General features: G+C 43.7%; 1 protein-coding gene across 4 annotated transcripts in view; it reads left to right on the forward strand.

The window, feature by feature from the left end:
* EPHA4 (EPH receptor A4) overlaps window positions 1–21,065 on the forward strand; it is a 149,587-nt gene that overhangs the window by 75,562 nt on the left and 52,960 nt on the right. For all 4 annotated transcript variants that reach the window (XM_049615826.1, XM_049615827.1, XM_049615828.1 and 1 more), the window contains one exon: window positions 12,179–12,517. In XM_049615826.1, the coding sequence (XP_049471783.1) occupies window positions 12,179–12,517 (339 nt within the window). The remainder of the gene's footprint in view (window positions 1–12,178; window positions 12,518–21,065) is intronic.

The following is a 21,065-nucleotide window of genomic DNA, read 5'->3' on the forward strand; positions in this document are numbered from 1 at the left end:
AGAGTTAGAAGAAATGCTTCTTAAATATCAATGCACGTAGGAAGCACTCGGAAGTCACTAGGGGTTAGCAGGAGAAGTCGGGCCTGATAGGCTGCATTTGTGACAAATTCCCAGCTATTGCTGATTCTGCTGGTCGGTGGACCATCTTCGGGTGGTAAGGATTTAGATCCTTCCTGATGGATGGCAGGAGACAGGAGGCCCTCTTTTCCGTGGCTGTAACTGTCAGGCCTATTCTTCAGCTCAGTGGTGACTCTAGGAAGATAATTTCAAGGGTGGGGGACATTCTCCCTTGATGGAAATTGAATCCTTCCTTTGTCTCCCAGAAGAAAACCCAACCTGGTTTGGAGTTACATCATCAAATACACTCACCATGGAGCTTTGTTTGTTTGTTTGTTTGTATTTTCTTCCACAGTCCCCACCAGGTTACTGCCTCACAGTGGAAATGTCAATGTTCACCTCAGACACGGGTATCAGTCAAGAAAGGTGACAGGGTTTTTGTGACTGCCAGCAACACAGACTCCCATACCTGTCTACACACAAGGATGCCGTTCAAGCTGATGAAGAAATTTTGATCTCATGAATCATTTCTTAGAGGGAATTTGAATGTGATTTTTATTAAAGAGATACATGTCATTTAACTCTACTGATAACCAGCCCCTCCCCTCCAGATCTCTTTCACCTCCCTCTTACCTTTCTCTGTAGTCAGGAATGTGGTCTGACAGTCAGCAGTGGTGGGAGAAGGCAACTACATGCCTGTGCAGGAAGACTTTTGATTACCTTAGTTATTTAGTTGCTTGTTCAGTGATGATAGTGAGAAAGGTCTTTCCCTCCCCGGGAGACCGAACCTATATCATATTTAAGGCGACTTGCCAACCCCTTACTGTGTTGCAAAATGTACTAGACAAAAATGCCTTCTAGAAGAAGTGAATTGGCTTCGGATATCTGGGAAGGAAAAGCTGATTTGTTATTTTGCCACCTTGACTTCTGAACACCATTACCAGAATGGTTTCCTGTACGTTTCAGTTGGAAATCTGTCCTTGTGCTTTGGGGTGCTCTTTGTTTCACTTGTTGGATGAAACTTATTAGAGCCTCCTGATTGGGGCACTCTGTGAAATAAGAGATTATGATTTTGGATTGCCAGCTTGAGGGGTCTTCACAAATCTGTCTCCAAGTCAACGGCCTTGAATGATTCAGTCAGCTGTGCCAAACAAACAAAGAGTGATTGATTGATCCTCAGACGTGGCCTAAAATACTCCAAATTTGCAGCTTTTGAGACAATTTATACTGGAGGAGCTTAGAGCTAATGAGGGCAAATTTCCCAAGGTCTATGACGAAAGGTCCTGATTTGAAAACGCTGGTCTGCAGGCTTAGGTTATTGAGAAACTGAAATAGCTTAGCCCCAAACAGCGAACATCACTCACTTTGTTTCTACGTTTGCCTTTTCTAATTGAATATAGTGCACCACTGTATTTCCTCCAGAAAGTGTATTGTTTTAAAATTACCATTTCAGGTCTATTACTCAAAGCCCTCACTTCTAATGCCTTCTGACAGTTATCAACATAATGAACCATAATGAAATGATGAGCAATTTTCAGTGGAAACCCAATGTGGATCCCAGTGGTGCTGTGTGACTGTGTTGTTAAAACTTGAATGCAAATTAAAATAACATCGTCCTTACTTGTTTCCAAGGTCAGGAGAAGAAAGACCCTTTTTTTTTCTTTTTTAAGCGCTTTAATTTTGGAAATCTCACATCCATTTTCAAACAAGCCCTTGAAGGTGCCACTGATGTTCGGTTCAGTTCTCTGCCCCAAAGATTTACATGCTTAACAGTCTGGCTAAGGGATTTGGGGAGGGATGTCTAGCATGAGTCTTTGATGTATAAACCATAGCATAAAAGGCAGCCTTCGGTTTTAAGTAAGCTACATTTTTTTCCCCCACCCAAAAGCATATATCTTTTTGCTCTAGGGCTTCCAATAACTAACAATATAATGGTGGAAGGCAGGACATTCTATGAAATTGATCAATGAGAGTGTAGTCAGTGGTTGTGAAAGACCCGTTGGTTGTAGGAGTGAAAACAAAAGCCAAAGATTCCTACAGTTTCGTTAATAAGTGTTGCAGGAGATCCGTTCATTGATCTCTGACCATATCCCAGTTTATCGGCCATGTAATCAATCATTTTTGTGAAGCTATTTTTACGGAAATTCTTGGATCTGAAATTTACAGGGGAATTTGTTGCTTCATGTCATTTATCGAATTTGTGAAATGAGAGTACAATTTCATGCTACATTCCGTTTGTCGCGGGATAAAAACTCAGATTGAGATACCAACTCTCCCGCTGCCAGATTCTGTGACAGGGACTTTAGTTCGCAACATATGGTCATGCTGCCCGGTAATCAGTTGTTAAGCCAATTAATATGCCTGTCCTCGGACCATACCCAACAGATAAGAACAATCAAAGAAATTGTGATGATTCGGATGCAGTCTTCAACAGGTAAATGAACCTGTTGGCTTATTTGGGTAGATCTCAGTGGTTCAGAGTCTGGTATCGGTAATGAGTAACCCACATCCTTGCCTCTCCCTTTCTGATTGCCTTTCGGCATTTTGACTACCAGTAGAGAAAAAAAGCACCTCTGGAGAGGCCAAGAGTGTGATTCTTGTCCAAAGACGATTAGGGCTACAGGGGGAAAGATCACCAAGTAGTGCTTATTGGAAGAGGATGGTTGCATCCCAGTCTGACCACTTGCCATTGGGCTGTTTATAAAATTTGAAAAAGCTTCAGGATATTTAATAAGGATCAAGTGTCCTCTCCTCGAACTGTGTGTTTTAAAACAATGCTGTTTCAGCCTTCTCTTTCCCCTCCCGCCTACTTCTCATTTTATACAGATCAACAGTCCAATGTGGACATTGTATAGGGATTACTAGTACAACGTGGATTCAACTGGAACGTGCATAGGTTTGAGGAACACTGATGTGATATATGCCCAAGTGAAAGACTTGAATAATCTCTGCCAATGCCATTTAGCCAGCTTATTGCAATTTTTCCACCACCATGAATGAGTAAGAGTGGCTTGTTATCAATCGAGCCCTGTCATTTCTGGATCGCATTTTTGACACTAGTCATGGAAGTCATACAGTGGTTGTGCCCAGCATGCTTCTATGAAACAGGGTCAATTATACACTGTGCTGAGGTCCCCTGGGGTGAGAACTGGATACCTTCTTTGCTCTCAGTATTTTGATTTTCCTCCCATAGTTGACTCTTATTCTACACGTGATCTACAGCTCAACAGAGGATGAACTCAGAGAAGAGTTTCATTGCATCGATCTGATTGCCCCCCGCCCCTCGTGTGACCTTCTCCCTGCGCCCCCGCCCCCCTCACCCCAGGGAAAAAGCCTTTAACAGAAACTCCTAATTGCCCTCTTGAGTGGAAGTTAGGACCAGAGAGAGAGGTTAACTCAACGAAGACAAGAGCACCATCTAGGAAGTCATGGCAGCACATTTCAGCCTTAAGGACAGGCAACTAGAAGAAACGTGATTCTGGGAGGAAGTGAGAAAGTGAGGAATGGTCCACAAAAAGCAGAGCCTTGTGCCTTTTTTTTTTTTTTTTTTTTTCTCCCCCCCCGCCCCCCCCCCTTTGGATTGCTTGTATCTTTGTGACAGGGGCCATTATAGCCCCAGAATCAGACTTTCTGATCACAGTACCTTTGCGCATTTGGATCGTATTCATTTGGGCGACTTGCGAAACTTTTCTTATCTTCGGTTTGGTCATCAGATTGCCGAGGCTGATCGATGCCCTTTGTCAGATTTTATTACGAAGATGAAATAAGATAAAGTATGAAAAACCAGCTTGCAAGAAATGTAAATTAATTCACAGCCTGGCTACTTTTATTTATTTATTTATTTAAAAAAATTTTTTTAACATTTATTTATTTTTGAGACAGAGACAGAGCATGAACAGGGGAGGGGCAGAGAGAGAGGGAGACACAGAATCGGAAGCAGGCTCCAGGCTCTGAGCCATCAGCCCAGAGCCCGACGCGGGGCTCGAACTCACGAACCGTGAGATCGTGACCTGAGCTGAAGTTGGACGCTTAACTGACTGAGCCACCCAGGTGCCCCTAGCCTGGCTACTTTTAAAGCGAACTGCTCAAAATTTTGAAGAAATGGAACAAAGCGCCTTGCTCTGTCTTTCTCACTGTGGCCTCCTCATGACTAATGGAGAGTTTCCTTTTAAAGCACTTGAGCCATAAACTAGTCGTCCTCAAATAAATAAACCGAAACCTCCGTGAGCCCAGTAAAGACGAAGGTGTCTGGAGAGGACGATGTGAGAATAGATACGCCAGAAAAAGAGGCAGGGGCGGAATTGCAGCAAGAAGTTACCTTGGCAGGAAGCCAAGAATGTTTCACGGAGCAACAAGTGGTTGGTGCATCCAAATGGTTCTATTTGTTAATGACGGGCAGTTACGCTTTGGCTCTACTCATCGTTGAAACACAGAAACTGCACTGTTCATCTATCTCAGAAGAGGTGTCCCCGAACAGCAGTCTTTATGTAAACTGACCCACAGCCGCAGGGACTGAGAGAAAGCGATTAACAGTGGCAACATATACAACAGTCGGGGGGAGGAAGCCTGGGCTTCGTTTCAGGCAAAACTTACATACACCCCAACTGTTGACTCTGTGTTCTAGCCTGTCTTTCAGCCGGAGAGAGATTAACACGGGCTTATCTGAAGGGGTGGAAGGTTTTACGGCTAAGGCACTGAAGTATCATTGACAGTCCAAAAGTTGGACATGATTAATGAAGCCTTATGAAGTGGAACTCGAGACCCACGGCCCCTCTTCCTCAGAAGAGACGTCTTGTACTTGTTGCCTTGGCATTTTTGTAGGGTGACAGTCGCAGCATTTGAAGACATTGATCATTTAAGAGTCAGGCTTCTGCCCATGCTCCCGGGGGATGTTTCTTTCCACGTCCAGAATTAATTCCATGGCTCGGGCGTGGAATTTTAAAATGGTGATTAAAAATCCGTTAAGTATTAGATGTCTGTGAGGGTTCTGGAAACCACTCTTGACGTGAGCCCACTACTTTGTTCTCCTATCAGCTATCTCATTGCTTTGGTTGCAGGCTTGCATTTTTTCAAACTTCTAGCCTGTGATTGCCTTTTTTTTTTTTTTTTTGGAATATCCTATTTTATTTTATTTATTTTAAGCAATGTGGTATTTTATTTATTTTTTTAATTTTTTTTTTTTTATAGAGAAAGTGACAGCAGAGGAGGAGGGCGGAGGGAGAGAGAGAATCTTAAATAGACTTCACGCTCAGTGCAGAGGGTGATGTGGGCTCGATCCCCTGACTCTGGGATCATGACCTGAGCCTAAATCAAGAGTCAGACACTCAACTGACTGAGCCAACCAAGTGCCCCTATTTTTTTTTTTTTTTTTTAATTTTAGAGGGGAAGGGTGAGAAATGCAGAAGGAGAAAGAGAATTTTAAGCAGGCTCCACACTCAGTGCAGAGCCCAATGTGGGGCTTGATCCCACACCGTGGGATCGTGACCTGAACGAAAATCAAGAGTCGACGCTCAACCAACGGAGCCATCCATACACCCCTGGAATATGCTTTTGCAACATACACCAGTGCTGTAGTGGTGACACCTTTGATGAGTGAGCTGGACTGGGTTCAGGAACCGTCATTAATTCGTTTATTTATTCAGTAGATACTTAATGAATATCTATTAATAAATTTGGCACCTTCCTAAGGGCCGGGGATACTCTCATGAACCAGAAAAAAATATTTCTGTTCTAATTGGAATATGAATAATAAATAGGATGATCAAAAATTCTCACAAGAAGGAAAAAGATGATGTGATAGAGTGCAGTGGAGGAAACGGAAGTGTTTCATTTTGCGTGGAGGGAGAAGGGAGGAGGGAGGACCTGAGCTGGGACCCCCTGAGGGGTAAGGAGGCAGCTACTGGAAAAGCCAGGGGAGAGAATTGCAGGTGGAACTACCAAGTCTAAAACATATGAGCTGCGTGTCTCGAGTTGTGCTAATAATGGGAATTTTCAACTTGACTTTTTCTCCCTAGCCTTACAATCTGTTAGCATTTTAACAATTGTTATAAGACATTGCGGATTTTGGGTTTATATAGCATATTATACCTTGCATCCATATAGATTTATAAACCTTCGGCAGAACCCACTTCTAGCTGCAGTGATGACAGTATCCGTCTTTTTGGTTTCCAACTTTTTCTGACGTTCCAATTGCTACCTCTAACATTGAAAAAAAAAAAGCATTTTATCTGGCTTGTGGGTTGGGGTGGGGTACGTAGAGAGCACTTAGCTTGACATTGACTTTCCTTGGGATAGTTTACACCAAGCTCCTCCTTCGCATCGGAGGCATTTATGACTTTAGGTTCAGTGTTGGCTGATCCCTTTTCAATGACTTATTAATAAGTAAGGCTCATACAGATTTCATGTGGGTATGTTAACATTGGCTTCTCCTACATGGGGCTACTTTAAATCCTGACGTAAGCCAGTGTGTTCTCTAAACTACTCGGGAATTATACTTTTGCCTAATGCACAGGAGAGAAGAACTAAGATTTGTAGAGTTACTAGAATGTTCTTTTATACTCGGAATGTTGCCCTTCTTAAATGTCACATTCACTCAACTTCTCTAGATAGAGTATGCTTTATTTCTGGAAGGTTGTCTTTTCCCAGAAGAGAGTACATGATGGGTTAAGGGAGATCAAGATTCCTTTTATGATATAATATGATATGATATTTTATTATATGATATGATAGTCCTTTGCTTTTGCTATAATTTGGCTAAGGTTTCTTTGGGACTTCATATTGTCAAACTCCTGTCAACCAAATGCAACCTGACATCCCACTAGAAAATAATAATTACCCATTGTAGCACCTTTCACAAGTACCTGCTGTGCAATCGAGAAAGTATTTCACACCAGCGAAGCAAATGGATGTTCATTCAATTTATTCACAGTGGCAGGAAATACGGTGGCCATTGCTTTCAGAGCACCGAGAAACTCAAGAAATAGGCCATAATATTGCACATATTTTATTTCTTCCTGAGTCCGTGAAGGTAGATGTAACTTCAACCTTAGAAGCCAGGGCTGTAGGAAGATATAAATCAGGGGTTCTTGGACTGAGCTCCCTAGATAGTTTCAGGGTATGCTTGAAGTCCCTAGAGTTAATGTGCCAAATTGTGAGGATTCTAACGAGCATCTTTTTGAAGGGAGGGTGCACTTCTCCCAACAATTTCTTTGTAGCCGGGGCTGGTAAACTATGGCCCGAAGGCCGAATTCACCTGCCCCGGTTTTTGAAAATAAAATTTTCTTGAGATGCAGTCACATCCATTTGTTTAGGTGATGTCTATGGCTGTTTTCGAGGTACAGTGAAAACTTGAGTAGTAGCTACAGAGAACGAGTGGCCCATAAAACCTGAAATACTGACTAGCTATCTGGTCCTTTACAGAGAAAGTTTTGTTGAATACTGTTGTAATGGATTTGTAAGTTAAAGATTATTGCATTTGACCTTTGGTCCTGGTAGCAGAGTTATTATCTATGCCACTAACCTATATTTCAAACACGAAGGACATTCTAAACATGAGACGTTTAAAAGAGTTTAACATTCTAGCTCCATTCGTGGAGGGACTTATATACATGAATTCCAAAGAAGTTAAAAAAAAATGTAAAGGAAGTACATTTATTTCCCCTTACCGACACTCCAGCATTTGATTTGTATTTAAAAATGTCTTAATGTTGATGGTAAACATAAAATGTACAGGAAACTGTGGTTCTACAAAGGCTACTAAGGAAAATGCCAGCCTACCTTTGAAAATGTAAAACTTAACTTTCTTCAGGTATAAAATTGCCCACAGCTTCTGAACCAAATAAACCATCGGCTGGAACCAAGATGGAGAAAGAAAGTCGTAATAACCAGTCCTAAATGAACAAAACTTTGATTGAGGGAGCTCACATATTTTTTTTTTTTAATTTATCTTTTTAAGATTTTGTTTTTAAGTGATCTCTACACTCAACGTGGGGTTCGAACTTACAACCCCTGAGATCAAGAGTTGCATGATCTACCGGGCCAGCCAGGCACCCCATGGAGTCCACATTTCAAGCTCCCGGCCATGCTGGGCTGGTAATGGAGATATAAAAAATGAGAGTGAGTCCAGGGCCTGCACTATACCTCCTCCTGCTCACATCATCCGTATTTAGCTTCCTTTAGTCTTTTCCTTCCCCCTGATTTCCTGCCCTTTCCTTCTTCAGGTATCCAGGAAAGCATCAAAATGAGTCTGATTTGTCTTTCCCTTTGTCTTCTAGAGCAGGCAACAAACAATAAGCATGTGAATGAGTCCACAATCCCTCCCAACGGAAGTAATCACTAAGATATGATATACAGCCCAACTTCCTTTTTGCAAAGTATTTTTAAAGTGTAGAACGGGGGGACTTGAATTAAACGAGGTATATTGAGATACCCCTCTCCAGGGCTTACTGCTAATGAGTCGTCTGTGTGTAAGAACTGACTCCCAGCTTTAGCTCAGGGAGGGCTGTATTAATTCACACACTGTAGGTAGGGGGCCTCAGGTGCATTGCAGGACTTTGTTAGTTTGCCATCCAGCCATTCATTCGTCAACTCCTCAAACGTTTACTGTGCTTATTCTGAAGTGGGAATCAGGGTAGACACTGGGAAATGATGACGACATCAGCTCTCTCGGGGAGTACATAGACCGGTGATAGAAACAGTTAACGCAGCGTATGTCTGAACAGCAAGACCCCATCACATGGTCCAAAGTTAGAGAAATAAACGTGACCTGTACGGTGGGACGATGCCATAATCAAGATTGCTGCCAGTACTACATAAAGGCTAGTAGTGGGTAGTTTTGGAAAGGATAAAAGGACAAGACCCTGTAACGTATAATGACCTATAAGCTACCTGAGGCTAGGTACTTAGTAGGTGCGATCTCAATATGGAGACTAGAAAATTTAAACAAAGAGTATGATTACCGTGTTTTGTTACAGATCTCATATTTGTAATTGGAGACTTGCTTGCAAGTTGACCTGTGTCTGGTGAGACAGGCAAAATCCCTTGTCAGAAACTTAATGGTTCCCAAATATCCAGATACACTACTTACTTTACGTAAACAGAAGACAAGATCATCTGAGTTACGTTTTTTTTTTTTTTTTCCCTCCTGGATGCCTTGTATTTACTGAGACAGCCCATGTTACTCAGAACGCTGTTTTCTTTTCATTATAGCCATCTCTACAGGTAATTGTGTTAAGGTGCTGCTATTAACATTAGGTATTACTGTTGGATCTGGATGGACTTTTGGGTTGTATTAAAGCGTATACTTTCTTGTCTTGAGAATACTTTCTTTTCTGAGGAAAAGAGGGCACCTCCTTATAAATGGAAATATACTTACCATCTTTCAATGGACATGAGTTTAAAAAAAAAAGAAAGAAAGAAAACCACGATCCTGCAAACAAAATACAACCACCGTTATGATTTTAATTTATAAAGCATGCACTCTTTCCCAGGCCTTTGCAGAACACCGTGATTATCGTACTGGGTGGGCATTTTTCTATCTGCTACCCCCCCCCCCCCGAAAAACCCACAAAATAAAACTCTACCATAGTCCAATTTTTAAGCCCATATAACATCACTCCCTATGGCAGCAAAACAAAACATATGCAGTACAATTCACCAAACCATTCATGGAGGCATCATTGAACTTGAACTTGCCTAGTCCTCTGTCTTCCCGTTAGCATCCACCGCAGGGTCTTTAAGAATCGTTGCCCAAAGAAGCCTGTTCCAGGCCACCACTTGTTTGGGGCCCAGCCCTCCATTTTGAAATCCTGCAGCATCTTTTTTTTTGTTTGTTTTTCTTTCTTTCCCATGGGGCAGTGTTATATCTCTGAGTCCTGTGACCATTTAGTTTTCTGCTCCATTTCTTCTCTGTTTAGACACTGCCATGCCCCGTCCTACATACTAATTACTGACTTTTTGCTTCTGCATTGCTTGATTCATTGTGTCACATTTTCCCATGTGAAAGTGGATCAGGAACCTTGGCAAGGGGGTTAATGGATTTAAGAGTCCCTCGTATTTAACCCTGGAAGTCATAGCAAAATAAGAACCAGTGGCTGACCCATTTTATAAACCAAGCTGTGGTAAGTTTTAGCTGCAGACTACTAGTGGATTTCACCATGGTGGCAAGCATCCATAAAATTTGAACAGGATAGAAGATACACCCTCCCTTTTTACCTTTACCTCTTAAACTTTGGCCAAAACTACTGCTTTTGTTGTTATAACACCTCTATGGGGAGCCACATAGCGGAGTGGAAATAACCCCGGAGTGGGAGTTAGGACTTTTGGACTTTAGTCCGACTCTGTCACTAATGAAATTGCACGGAATTTCAGTGTTGTCAGGTCCACAAACTGGATCTCAATTCCCTCGTCTTTTTAAAATGAGGTTATTTGTTTGGCCAAATCATCTTTAACTTCCTGTCTGTCTCTGTTCACGTATTCAGAAACCACTTATTTACCTTTATTATATTCCAGTCACGAAGCTAAGGACCATAGCTATAAATATGAAACCTAAGCAAGAAAGAAATTCGTATTTTCCTTCTGCAGACTTCTGTGGGGGTACTCTTACTTTTAGGAACAAATTTTACGACACTGGACGGGGCCTAGATCTCAAAAATTAAGAGAGGCTGTTGATAATTAGTCTCGAGGGGAGATTGGGAAGCCCTGGATTAACCCTTTTTCAGCATTACCACCAAGATCCTTTAGCAATCCAACAGCATGAGCTGAGTAATAAATATTGGGTATGACTCCTTATTAGTAGGTTGCCTCGTTCGATTTTGGCTCGGTGGTTACTTTGGAACAACGCAGTCCATTGTGATTGACTAGATAAAGCTTCTTCCCGGTTCACACAGGCCTCCAGTTAACTTCCTTTTCCTGAGGAACATGGTCACATTTCCCTTAAAGCAGTTCATCGCAAATACATTAGAATAGATAGAGTGAGCCAGAAACCTGAAATTTCTATTAAAACTCCCTCTGGTTCTTTTCTTGGAAGACCAAAATGGGGAAGAGAAAGGAAGAGAGGACTTTCCACATGTCCCTTTGAGGAGGTGTTTTGCATCAGAGTGGGGCAGATATCTTTCCAGCCTTTGGTACTGGCTCAGTCCAGGAATATCCCCTCCCTTCTCCCACCCAGATTCTTCTCCTTGAAGGCAGTTTGCGTTGCAACTCTTTGGCACGTAAAGACTAATCTCCGGCAAGAAACAAGAGGGTTCGTCATGGCTCGCTAGTCTTATTATTATTATTATTATTATTTTTTTTTTATTGCTATCTTTAAAACCAACCACTATGTTGTTTGCGGTCAGTTGTTCTGTTTCCAAACAGCCGCCACCACCGTTCATGTTTCACAAACTCTTTGATGTCAGTGGGAATGAGTCAGCTCAAAAGGGCCTGGTCCAGCCTTGGCTAGCTGAAGGGCAGGACGTGGGGCCTGAGAGCCTTTGCACGATCCCTGCCGCAAGCTGGGATCTCCCAACGACTCTACCTTTGACATCGCTGCAACCAGGTTACACGAGTTCCTTCTAATTACCTATGACGAGCTTAACTCCCAACTGCCGTGCCGGGCTGGAGAGGCGTGTCTATACGATTCGGTTAATTTTATTCCGTATGGAGGACGCGCTGTACTTAGGAATCCCGATTTACCTTCAGAAGTGGCACATACCTCTTACTCTACCAGGGTCCCACACTAGCCCTGGGAACTTGAATCACGCTCATCTGTGCCTGTTTGCAGATGGTGAGATAAAAACCAGATAAGTTCTATCTTCTTTTTCTGCCGCTTCAAAAAGAAGCCTGGACTTGGAGCGTGTTTGATGTCGATGTCGAGATGCACACCGTCTCAGGACAGCAGTCGGTGTTACCGATGTAGCAGCTTTCTTTCACGGCGTGCTTTTTTTTAAAAGATTTTTCTTTTTTTTTTTTTTTTTCCTCGCTGGCTTGATTGGCTTTCTGCTTTCTTTGCCACATGGGCCCACCTTACTTCCCATCGCTGCAGAGAATAATAGAAACTCGCAGAGATTCCAAAAGGATAGTTTAAGTTCTTGGTGTGATAATGTATGTGTGTGTGTGTGGTTTTTTTTTTTTCCTTCTCCAGGCCCACCATCCGCTCCCCTCAACTTGATCTCAAACGTCAATGAGACATCCGTGAACTTGGAATGGAGCAGCCCTCAGAACACGGGTGGTCGCCAGGACATCTCCTACAATGTGGTGTGCAAGAGATGTGGGGCTGGTGATTCCAGCAAGTGCCGACCCTGTGGAAGTGGGGTCCACTATACCCCCCAGCAGAACGGCCTGAAGACCACCAAAGTTTCCATCACTGACCTCCTGGCTCACACCAATTACACATTCGAAATCTGGGCCGTGAATGGGGTGTCCAAGTATAACCCCAGCCCGGACCAGTCGGTGTCTGTCACCGTGACAACCAACCAAGCAGGTAGGAATCCGATCTACTTTATTGTATGATATAAATAGAGAGAGGGGGCGCTCGGCTGGCTCGGTCGGTTGAGTGTCTGACTTTGGCTCGGGTTGTGATATCGTAGTCCGTGGGTTCGAGCCCCGCGTCGGGCTCTGTGCTGACACCTCAGAGCCTGGAGCCTGCTTCCGATTCTGTGTCTCCCTCTCTCTCTGCCTGTCCCCCATTCTCTCTCTCTCCCTCTCTCTCACAAATAAAAAAATTTCAAAAGTTTAAAAAATAAAAAATAAATAAATGTACAGAGATAAAGGGCTTATGGAGGTATCCATGAATTAACTTAGACTTAATTCTACAATTAAACTGGAACCCCATGGATCTGATTATAAACCTGCGAGCTGCCTTGTAATTACAAAAGATTCTTAGAAGAATGATCATTCATTCCACCAATACTGTTTTGGACACCCAACTGCATAGCATGCCCTATGCTAAGTGGTGACGATCACATGAGATTAAAAGACGCTGTCTGAAAGGGGATGACAGTCAGTGAGATGGGTCACTCCATGCTGGACTTCTCTTGTCAGGGATTCATATCAGCCATTTTGATCACAAGGCCCATGGTTGGACATCAGAGCATTTAACAGATTATTTTGGCTTATAAAATTGCTTTTTACCAATGCAGAGCACCATAGTGGCATGTGCTGTCTTTTCCAACAAAAGCGTCAGTGGCTATGTTTTGATCTTGTTTGAATTAAAAAAAAAAAAAAAAAATGTATACCGACCTCTACTAGAGTCATCAGGTAAATCTGTGGATGGTGAAGAGATTAATGGGCAGCTCTCTCTGTGTGGTTTGGCAGAATTTTCCTCAAAACACATAGTAGGTTTGCAGCCCCTTTGCTAGGTCAATCCATAATTGACACGTGGGGGGGAGAGTGCATTTACTCCATTTTGGGCATCACTTTCCTCTTCTAATTCAGCCGACTTGAAGACATTCTCTGTTCATGAAGAGTTTCTGCTGAGTTCATTGAAGAACTGTTACAAAGTCTCGAATATCTATAAAATGTTTCAAAGAGCAAAGCCGAATCTGGGTTTGTAAATTGCAGCTCCTGACCCACTGGTTCCCGCTCATCCCTTGCAAACGTTTTCACGCTTTCTCCAGCTAATTTTCCATCCTGGGTCTCTGCCACCTGCTTCACATTGCTGGCTCCCTGTTATTTATTTCTGGCGAGTTAAAAGGGAATGGGAAAAAAAAAAGGGCGATAGCTTATCCTTTCATGAGGCCCTTAAGAACAACAAACTTCGCCCGAAAAGGATTGTAAATTGCCAAGCAGTCCTATCACCTCTTACTGTACTTCCCTCTCAAATGAATGTTTCAGTAAGTGCACTCAATAGTTAAGTAAAATATATCTGTATTAATTGATCCTGTAGTGAAAAGTATTCCAGGGTCCCACTCCAAAGCCATTATTTTTCCCCTTGCCCTGAACTCTCTAGAATAAATACAAAGTTACGACTCGGGTGGGGGTTTTAAACTGGGGCTCGAATGGCGAATCTTACCGGAAAGTAGCTTCAAGTGTACAGATGTGACCCGTCTTGTAAAATACGTGGTGTGAACAGATCGTCTGGTTTTGCTCTGGTCTTTTATTTCTGCGCTTTCGGGTGTTGAACACGGTTAGTGGTGATCCGCTTTATTTTTCTACAAAGACTGGTGTGATTTAGGAGGTTTTGATAGCATCGTAAGTACTCTGTCTTTGCCAGCTTTTTATTGGTTCTTTTTTGGAAATATTGCCCGTGGATCCTGGGGAACATATTGGTGCTACTGCTGTCTCTGAGTTAGACGGGGCCAGCCTCTCTGTGCCCGCTGGGGAATCTGGTTTATGATTCAATCAATATTCTTATGTTCGGCCTGATGTCCGTGTCCTCAGACACGTCGCTACTTTGTGTTCTTAACTGATTTAAAAGTAGGAAGGGACTTTTTGAGGCCTCTTTGTGTTCTTAACTGATTTAAAAGTAGGAAGGGACTTTTTGAGGCCTCAGCTGTACAAGGTGAAGTCATTCTCTTTGGCCGAGAATAGCCATTGGGAGACATGCTGAGGACAGGCTTGGCTCCCACAGATTTTGTGGGGGGACCCCTATGACTCTCTGTATACGTAAGAATGCGGGCCAAGGGATTATGTCAGCTCCTACCAGGCCAGAAGGCCCAAGGAGTGCAAAGAAGGCAGGCTAAAAAGCCCCCGAAAGAAGAAAACGTGCAAAAACAATACGAAAGAGGGAGGGGAAGAAAGTCTAAGTTTTAAATTTTTTTTTTTTTTTCAACGTTTTTTTTTTTTTTTATTTTTTTATTTTTGGGACAGAGAGAGACAGAGCATGAACGGGGGAGGGGCAGAGAGAGAGGGAGACACAGAATCGGAAACAGGCTCCAGGCTCTGAGCCATCAGCCCAGAGCCTGACGCGGGGCTCGAACTCACGGACCGCGAGATCGTGACCTGGCTGAAGTCGGACGCTTAACCGACTGCGCCACCCAGGCGCCCCAAGTCTAAGTTTTATTAAAAATGTAGGTGTAATTCTTTTCGATCTAGCAGAAGGGGGGTGGAGACAGAGGATTCCTCTGACACAGTGAGGTTTTCTCTGCCGTGGTGAGCAGACCCGCCGGGCGGTTTGCTGAACAGGACAAACTTCCAGCTCCCTCTTTTAATTTTCATGAAGGGTAATGCTGGGAAGCTGTTCAAAATTAAAAATAAATCTTTCAATAAGGAGACCTCCTATGTGGCCAGCCAGAAAGCTTTCGCTTAGCAGAGAGTTGTGTATGTGCGAAGCACTGCCTCATTACAGGATCTGGAGTTCCCTAAGTCGATATCAGCGGAATAGTTTATCTTTGATTAACAAACCCTTTCTTCATAGTAGGGCAAATTAATAACGCAGGCCAAAATTCTGGGTGAATGTGGCAACCGTAGACTCTATCAAACCTCCCCTAAGCATATTTACGTACACACAATTATATTGTAATTGCAGTCATTCCTATCATTTCATTAAACTCAATTCCTTAGGGACCCCTGTAGGCAATGATGGCTCATTCTGTAAGGAATCCATAGAATAAATGCATATTAGCATTTACCACCTGAAAGCCCCGGTTTGGGGGCTCGCCTGTTCTGCCTTGTTTTCACAGGGTTCTTTCTCTCATCAGTCTCTTATTCAACAAACACTACGGGCCTTCCTCAGATACCTGGTTTTGTCACCAGGACCTCTGAGACGCTCAGAGCTGAACAGGTTCAGGAAGGTGGCCTGACTCACCCAAGCTAACGTCAGGGCCAGTACCTGAAACCAGCGAGCACCCTCCCTGCTCCTGAAAGGACAAAGTTGCTTTCTTTTACCATTATTGGATAATTAATAGCATCCCTGTGTTCAGCCTGGCATTCTCCCCTTTTAGGTGACCAGTATCTGGGCACCAGAAAGGTAGGTCTGACCGGCCTTTGATCCTTTAGTTGTGGAATGTGGTGTGAATGGGCTGGTGTTCTCACATGGTTATTTAAGTCATTCTCACCCAGGTCCTATTGTTGGGGTCTTAAGAAGTAACTAACAAGATGCTCTTCCTCCCCTCCTGAATTCAAACCCAATTGACACTGGGGACCAGACCCCGGGAGCTCAGGATGTCAGCTTTATTGCCGACCATCTGATTGAAGGATGTGAGCTTTATTTCCGGGGCCAAAAGGGCTGGCTCCTAAAGACACTTGCCCAGTGTCACCCAGAGACGGTCTGGCTCAGCTGGCTGACGGCAGGCTCCCTGAAGGATCAAACTTGTGCCCCCGAGGTTGTCCACTCTGTGCAGGTGGGAAGGTGTCAGACAGCAGATTTCCGTGAGAGAATTCATCCCCACCCCCACCCCATGCCAAGAGTGGGAAGGAGAAGCCGGGAAGAGGGTGAGGGTGGGAAGCTCCCTCGGAAGTCCCCCGGTAGGAGAAGAACAGACCAGGAAAAGGCAACTCCTCCCTCCCGACACTTCCCTGCATTACAGTCCAAAAGGAACAAAGTGAGATTCCTCGGGAAAACTGAACCTGTCCCTTCCTCCGTCAAACATCCTGTGGCAACTGTTACGTGTTTTGTTTAGGAGAAGATGGTTCTGGTGTTTATGAAAAGGGAATACGGAGACGGCCGGGTGATTTGTTTTCTAAATGGCTTTCCTTTGGTTTACTTTTACTCAAGTGGACCATCTCGGGCAAATGAATACAGGATGTGTCGCCAGGAGAGAGAGAGGCTGTATAAAGGAAACAAGGGTTTTTCCTTTTCCTGGCCAAGCAACCGAGCTGTGAACCTTTTTGCAAAAAAACATGCTGAAATGGCAGCCAGCAGTAGATCTGAAGATCTCAGAGTCAGCTTGCACCGTTTCACCCCCCCCCCCCGAAGCCCCCCACCCCTGTCTTTCAGTTCTGCGGCCAAATGGTACTCAAGGTTGTTTCGTCTGTTTTACATCGTTACGAACTGCTATGGGTAATATTCATTCCCTCCTAACCCCCAGTTGCACCTGGGACGGCGAGCTGTGGCACATTTATTTATTTGATTGTTTCTTTGTTTCTTTAAGTAAACTCTACACCCAACACGGGGCTCAAACTCACGACGCCCCGACCGAGGTCAAGAGTCTTTATGCTCTACAGACTGAGCCGGCCAGGCGCCCCAGTGATCACACCTCTGATTTTTCCTTTGCATGAGATACTCTTCTAAATCCTTGACGATGAAATGACATCTGGTAACCTCTTGTCAGCACAGCTGCAGTGTCCCTGTGACAAACATCTTTAACACACTGAGTTTGGAGGAGTTCAGATATTTGGTGGATTGCATAATTATTTGAACCTAGCTGGTCTCTAAGATCTTTTCTAATTCCAAAAGTCTGTGATTCCGAGAATATAGCCATGAGTTATGGGCATGAAGAAGTCGGGCTCATTCCCACAGGATGTTCGGGAATGGGCTCCCAAGGCAATTCCAAGGATGGGGGAAATTCCAAAAAATGCTTCCGCAGAATCAGCAGGGTGCACCTGAATCCTGCCTTCTCTCTACCCCTCCAAACTCACACCTACCAAGGTATTTCCTTGGAAGGGCAACACAGTAAGCTAGCTGCCTCTCGAGTATGGTTCTTCCATACGCCGTCCTGGACATTTGGCAATGCCTGGAGATCTTTCTGGCTGTCACGGGTGGGAGCGCCATTACAGTTCGTGGGTGAAAGCCGGGGATGCTGCTAAGCACCCCATCATGCATAGGACCGCCCCCACGATGAAGAATTATCTAGTTCGAAATGCCCATGGTGCCAAGATGGAGAAACGCTAGTGATATACATTTGAAAAGGAAATTTCATGACTTCATAGAAATTCCGACTTTCCAAGGGTTCCATCGCCAGCCTGTCTCTGCTTGGTTCCACTGCTCCATGCCAGGAACATAATCCTTCCAACGCTGCTCTTAGAGGGTTGTAAACAGCCCTTTGGGGGCCCTTGTGAAAGAATCCCAGTTGCCTTGCCATTGCATGAACTGGTGCTCCTTGTCATACTAGCCTTGTTCCCTAGGATGGACAATCAAGAAGACCAAAAAGGCAAAACAGAAACAAAAACAAAACCCACCACATCACCAATAAAACGACAGGACACCTCGACGTTAATGCCACCGCACAGTCCATAGCAGATACTCAAGTCCTGTTTGTCACTTAACACGTTTATTTATCGCCAAAAACAATCAATGCGTTCTTTCTCGAGTAGTGATAAATTTAATAAAACCAAAATAATGAGTAGAGAAAAGAAAATAACTGAGTACAAGAGGCATACTGTGTCTTTTATGACTCAACTGGCAAGTTCCCATTCTTTCTTTCTCTGTCATCTTTTAATTAGACAGATTATGTTATTTGAGTAGGATAATGGAGAACAGTGGGAATTCTCATCCCCACTGGGTATAATTGCTACCTGTCTTCTACATGGTAAGGGGAAGGCTTCAAGGAGACGGTGGGAGAAACAGGAACATCTTAGAGCAATTGAGCTAGGAAATGTGCTCCAGGAATGGTGGCGCCACACTTTGTGGGGTCTGAGGCTTAGACAATTTTTGTGCGATTTCAAGCATATCCTACAAAAGTACAAATATCAAATGAAGGACAGAGCTTTGGAAAGGACCTGTGCAAACTTCTTTCGCTTCAGTGTGTATACTTCTGCCCCCGACTAGGGTGACATGAACACAGATGTCAGGTAATGGGGCCATTGTGGGATGGCAACCAAGGGTAGGAAGGAATAGGAAGAAGGGAGAGAGATCAGGAAGGCCAGTTTGGCCTGGTGCGAAAAGGCCTTGGAGAGCAAAGTCGTTCTGGAATGGTGCTGGCCACAGTTAGGCATGAGGGGCAGCATGGGAGTGGCCTCAAGTGTGGTTCGCAATCAAAGTAACAGGCAGAAAGCACACCCCTGGCGACTTGGAGAATGGTGATGGAATATTAAGCCAAATAGGACGTGACCAGAATTGACGCTTTTCTGTAAGTTTGAGAAGTGAGAGGAGCAAGGGGGAAGTTCTGTTGATATTTTTGAAGCACAGATGTCTGACTTTTCTGTTAGTGCCCTTGAGGTTAGCAAACCAAAACCCAGGGGCCAAATCTCCATCGTCTCCCAGGTGGTGTATATAACCCACTAAAAATGGTTTTTCTATTTCAAAAGGGTTGAAAATAACCAAAAGAAGAAGAATATTTTGCAACACTGGGAAATTATATAAAATTCAATTTTCTGTGTTTGTAAAGAAGTTTTGCAGGAACGAAGCCCCACTCATTCGTTGGTGGACTGTCTGAGACGGCTTTCACGGGGCAAGAGCAGAGCTGGGTAGTTTCAAGAGAAGGAGTGGCCCATACCGCGTGTATAGTAACCATCTCACTCTTTGTGGGAAAAGGTTTGCCGGTATCTGCTCTGGAGTACTAAATCGAGAAAGAGGACCAGTCAGGAAGGAGGTTGAAGGTGTTGACATGCTGGTGTCATTTGTCAGAAACCACCCTGGTCAAGGTTGTGGTGGATTACCATTGAGATTAATCTCACATTCGAGACAATTTTCCTAATTGGCAAGACCCCTTCCATTGCAGAGGTTTGGGCTACATAAACAAGATCTCAGGGAATCAGGTAGAATTTCAAGCATACCTTCACTCTCCTGTACCACAGACCTTTTCCCCAGTGACCCTCAGGTTTAAATGTATAATGTAGAACCTGCTTGAGTGTTCTGATCAGGCGATGTTCAGTTTTCTCGAAAATATGCATTCCGAGCACTGTTGGGTTGCTAGATGCTGACAGCGATTTCCTTCTTAAATAGTCATAGACGCTCTCTTATACCTTGGCCCTTCGTGGAGATGATCTCTCATTTGCCTTTGATCTCTTGTAAATCATGTTCTATTTTTCTTACTCCTAAGAAAGTTAGAGGAAAAACACGCAATGAAACTAGTTGAATGTTAAGTCGGAAATGTTCTCAAGACCCATTTTTAAAATTCTTTGAACAAGCTGTAGGGCAATTCTGTTGAGAGATTTTGCTGGGAAGTTGTTTGCGCATCCTCGGTGGTTGGTATGTAATCCTTAGGACTTCTGATTGGAAGCTGGTTAGAGTCCTTTCTGTGCATGAGTAATTACAGGCCCGAACCAGGCACACAATGGGCTTCAGAGAAGCCAGGCTATGGTTTTCTCATTAACAGCCCGGATCCTCCTATGGGCTCCTGGTTTACATCACAATGCCTAGGAAATGTACATTTTATTTTTTTATTAAAAAAAAAATTTTTTTTTTAATGCTTATTTGTTTTTGAGACAGAGAGGGACAGAACATGAACGGGGGAAGGTCAGAGAGAGGGAGACACAGAATCTGAAACAGGCTCCAGGCTCTGAGCTGTCAGCACAGAGCCCGACGCGGGGCTCGAACTCACTAACTGTGAGATCATGACCTGAGCCGAAGTGGGATGCTTAACTGACTGAGCCACCCAGGCGCCCAGGAAATGTACATTTTAAAACATGCAGCACATTTTTATTTTTTTTAAGAAAGGGAACAGTCGCTTGATTCTAATGTTATACATAAAATAATTTCATGTCTATTGAATATTGTTGCCGCCTTTATAATTATTAAACATACTCACTAATTGTGATCATAATTAACAATAAAACAAACTTGGGGCGCCTGGGTGGCTCAGTCCGTTGGGCATCCGGCTTCGGCTCAGGTCATGATCTCACGGTTCGTGAGTTCGAGCCCCGTGTCGGGCTCTGTGCTGACAGCTCAGAGCCTGGAGCCTGCTTCGGATCTGTGTCTCCCTTTCTCTCTCGTACCTCTGTCTCTGTCTCTTAAAAAATGAATAAATGTTAAAAAAAATTTAAAGAGAGGATAAAACAAACCAGGAGATGTATAGTGGTACACAGCTTCTTTTGTGTGGCACCAGGGTCCATGAATTTATACCCGGGTGGGTGCCACAAGTCCTGATGGGGAGAAAGAAAAATAAAAGAACCTACTAAATTATCCAGCTTCAAGGCTGACTGAACAGCATAGACAAATAGTGTGTATTGAGCCTACTAGTAATTACTGTATATATAAAAATTGCATTGCA

The sequence above is a fragment of the Panthera uncia genome (genome assembly GCF_023721935.1).
Source record: "Panthera uncia isolate 11264 chromosome C1 unlocalized genomic scaffold, Puncia_PCG_1.0 HiC_scaffold_3, whole genome shotgun sequence".
In the NCBI taxonomy this organism is placed as follows: domain Eukaryota; kingdom Metazoa; phylum Chordata; class Mammalia; order Carnivora; family Felidae; genus Panthera; species Panthera uncia.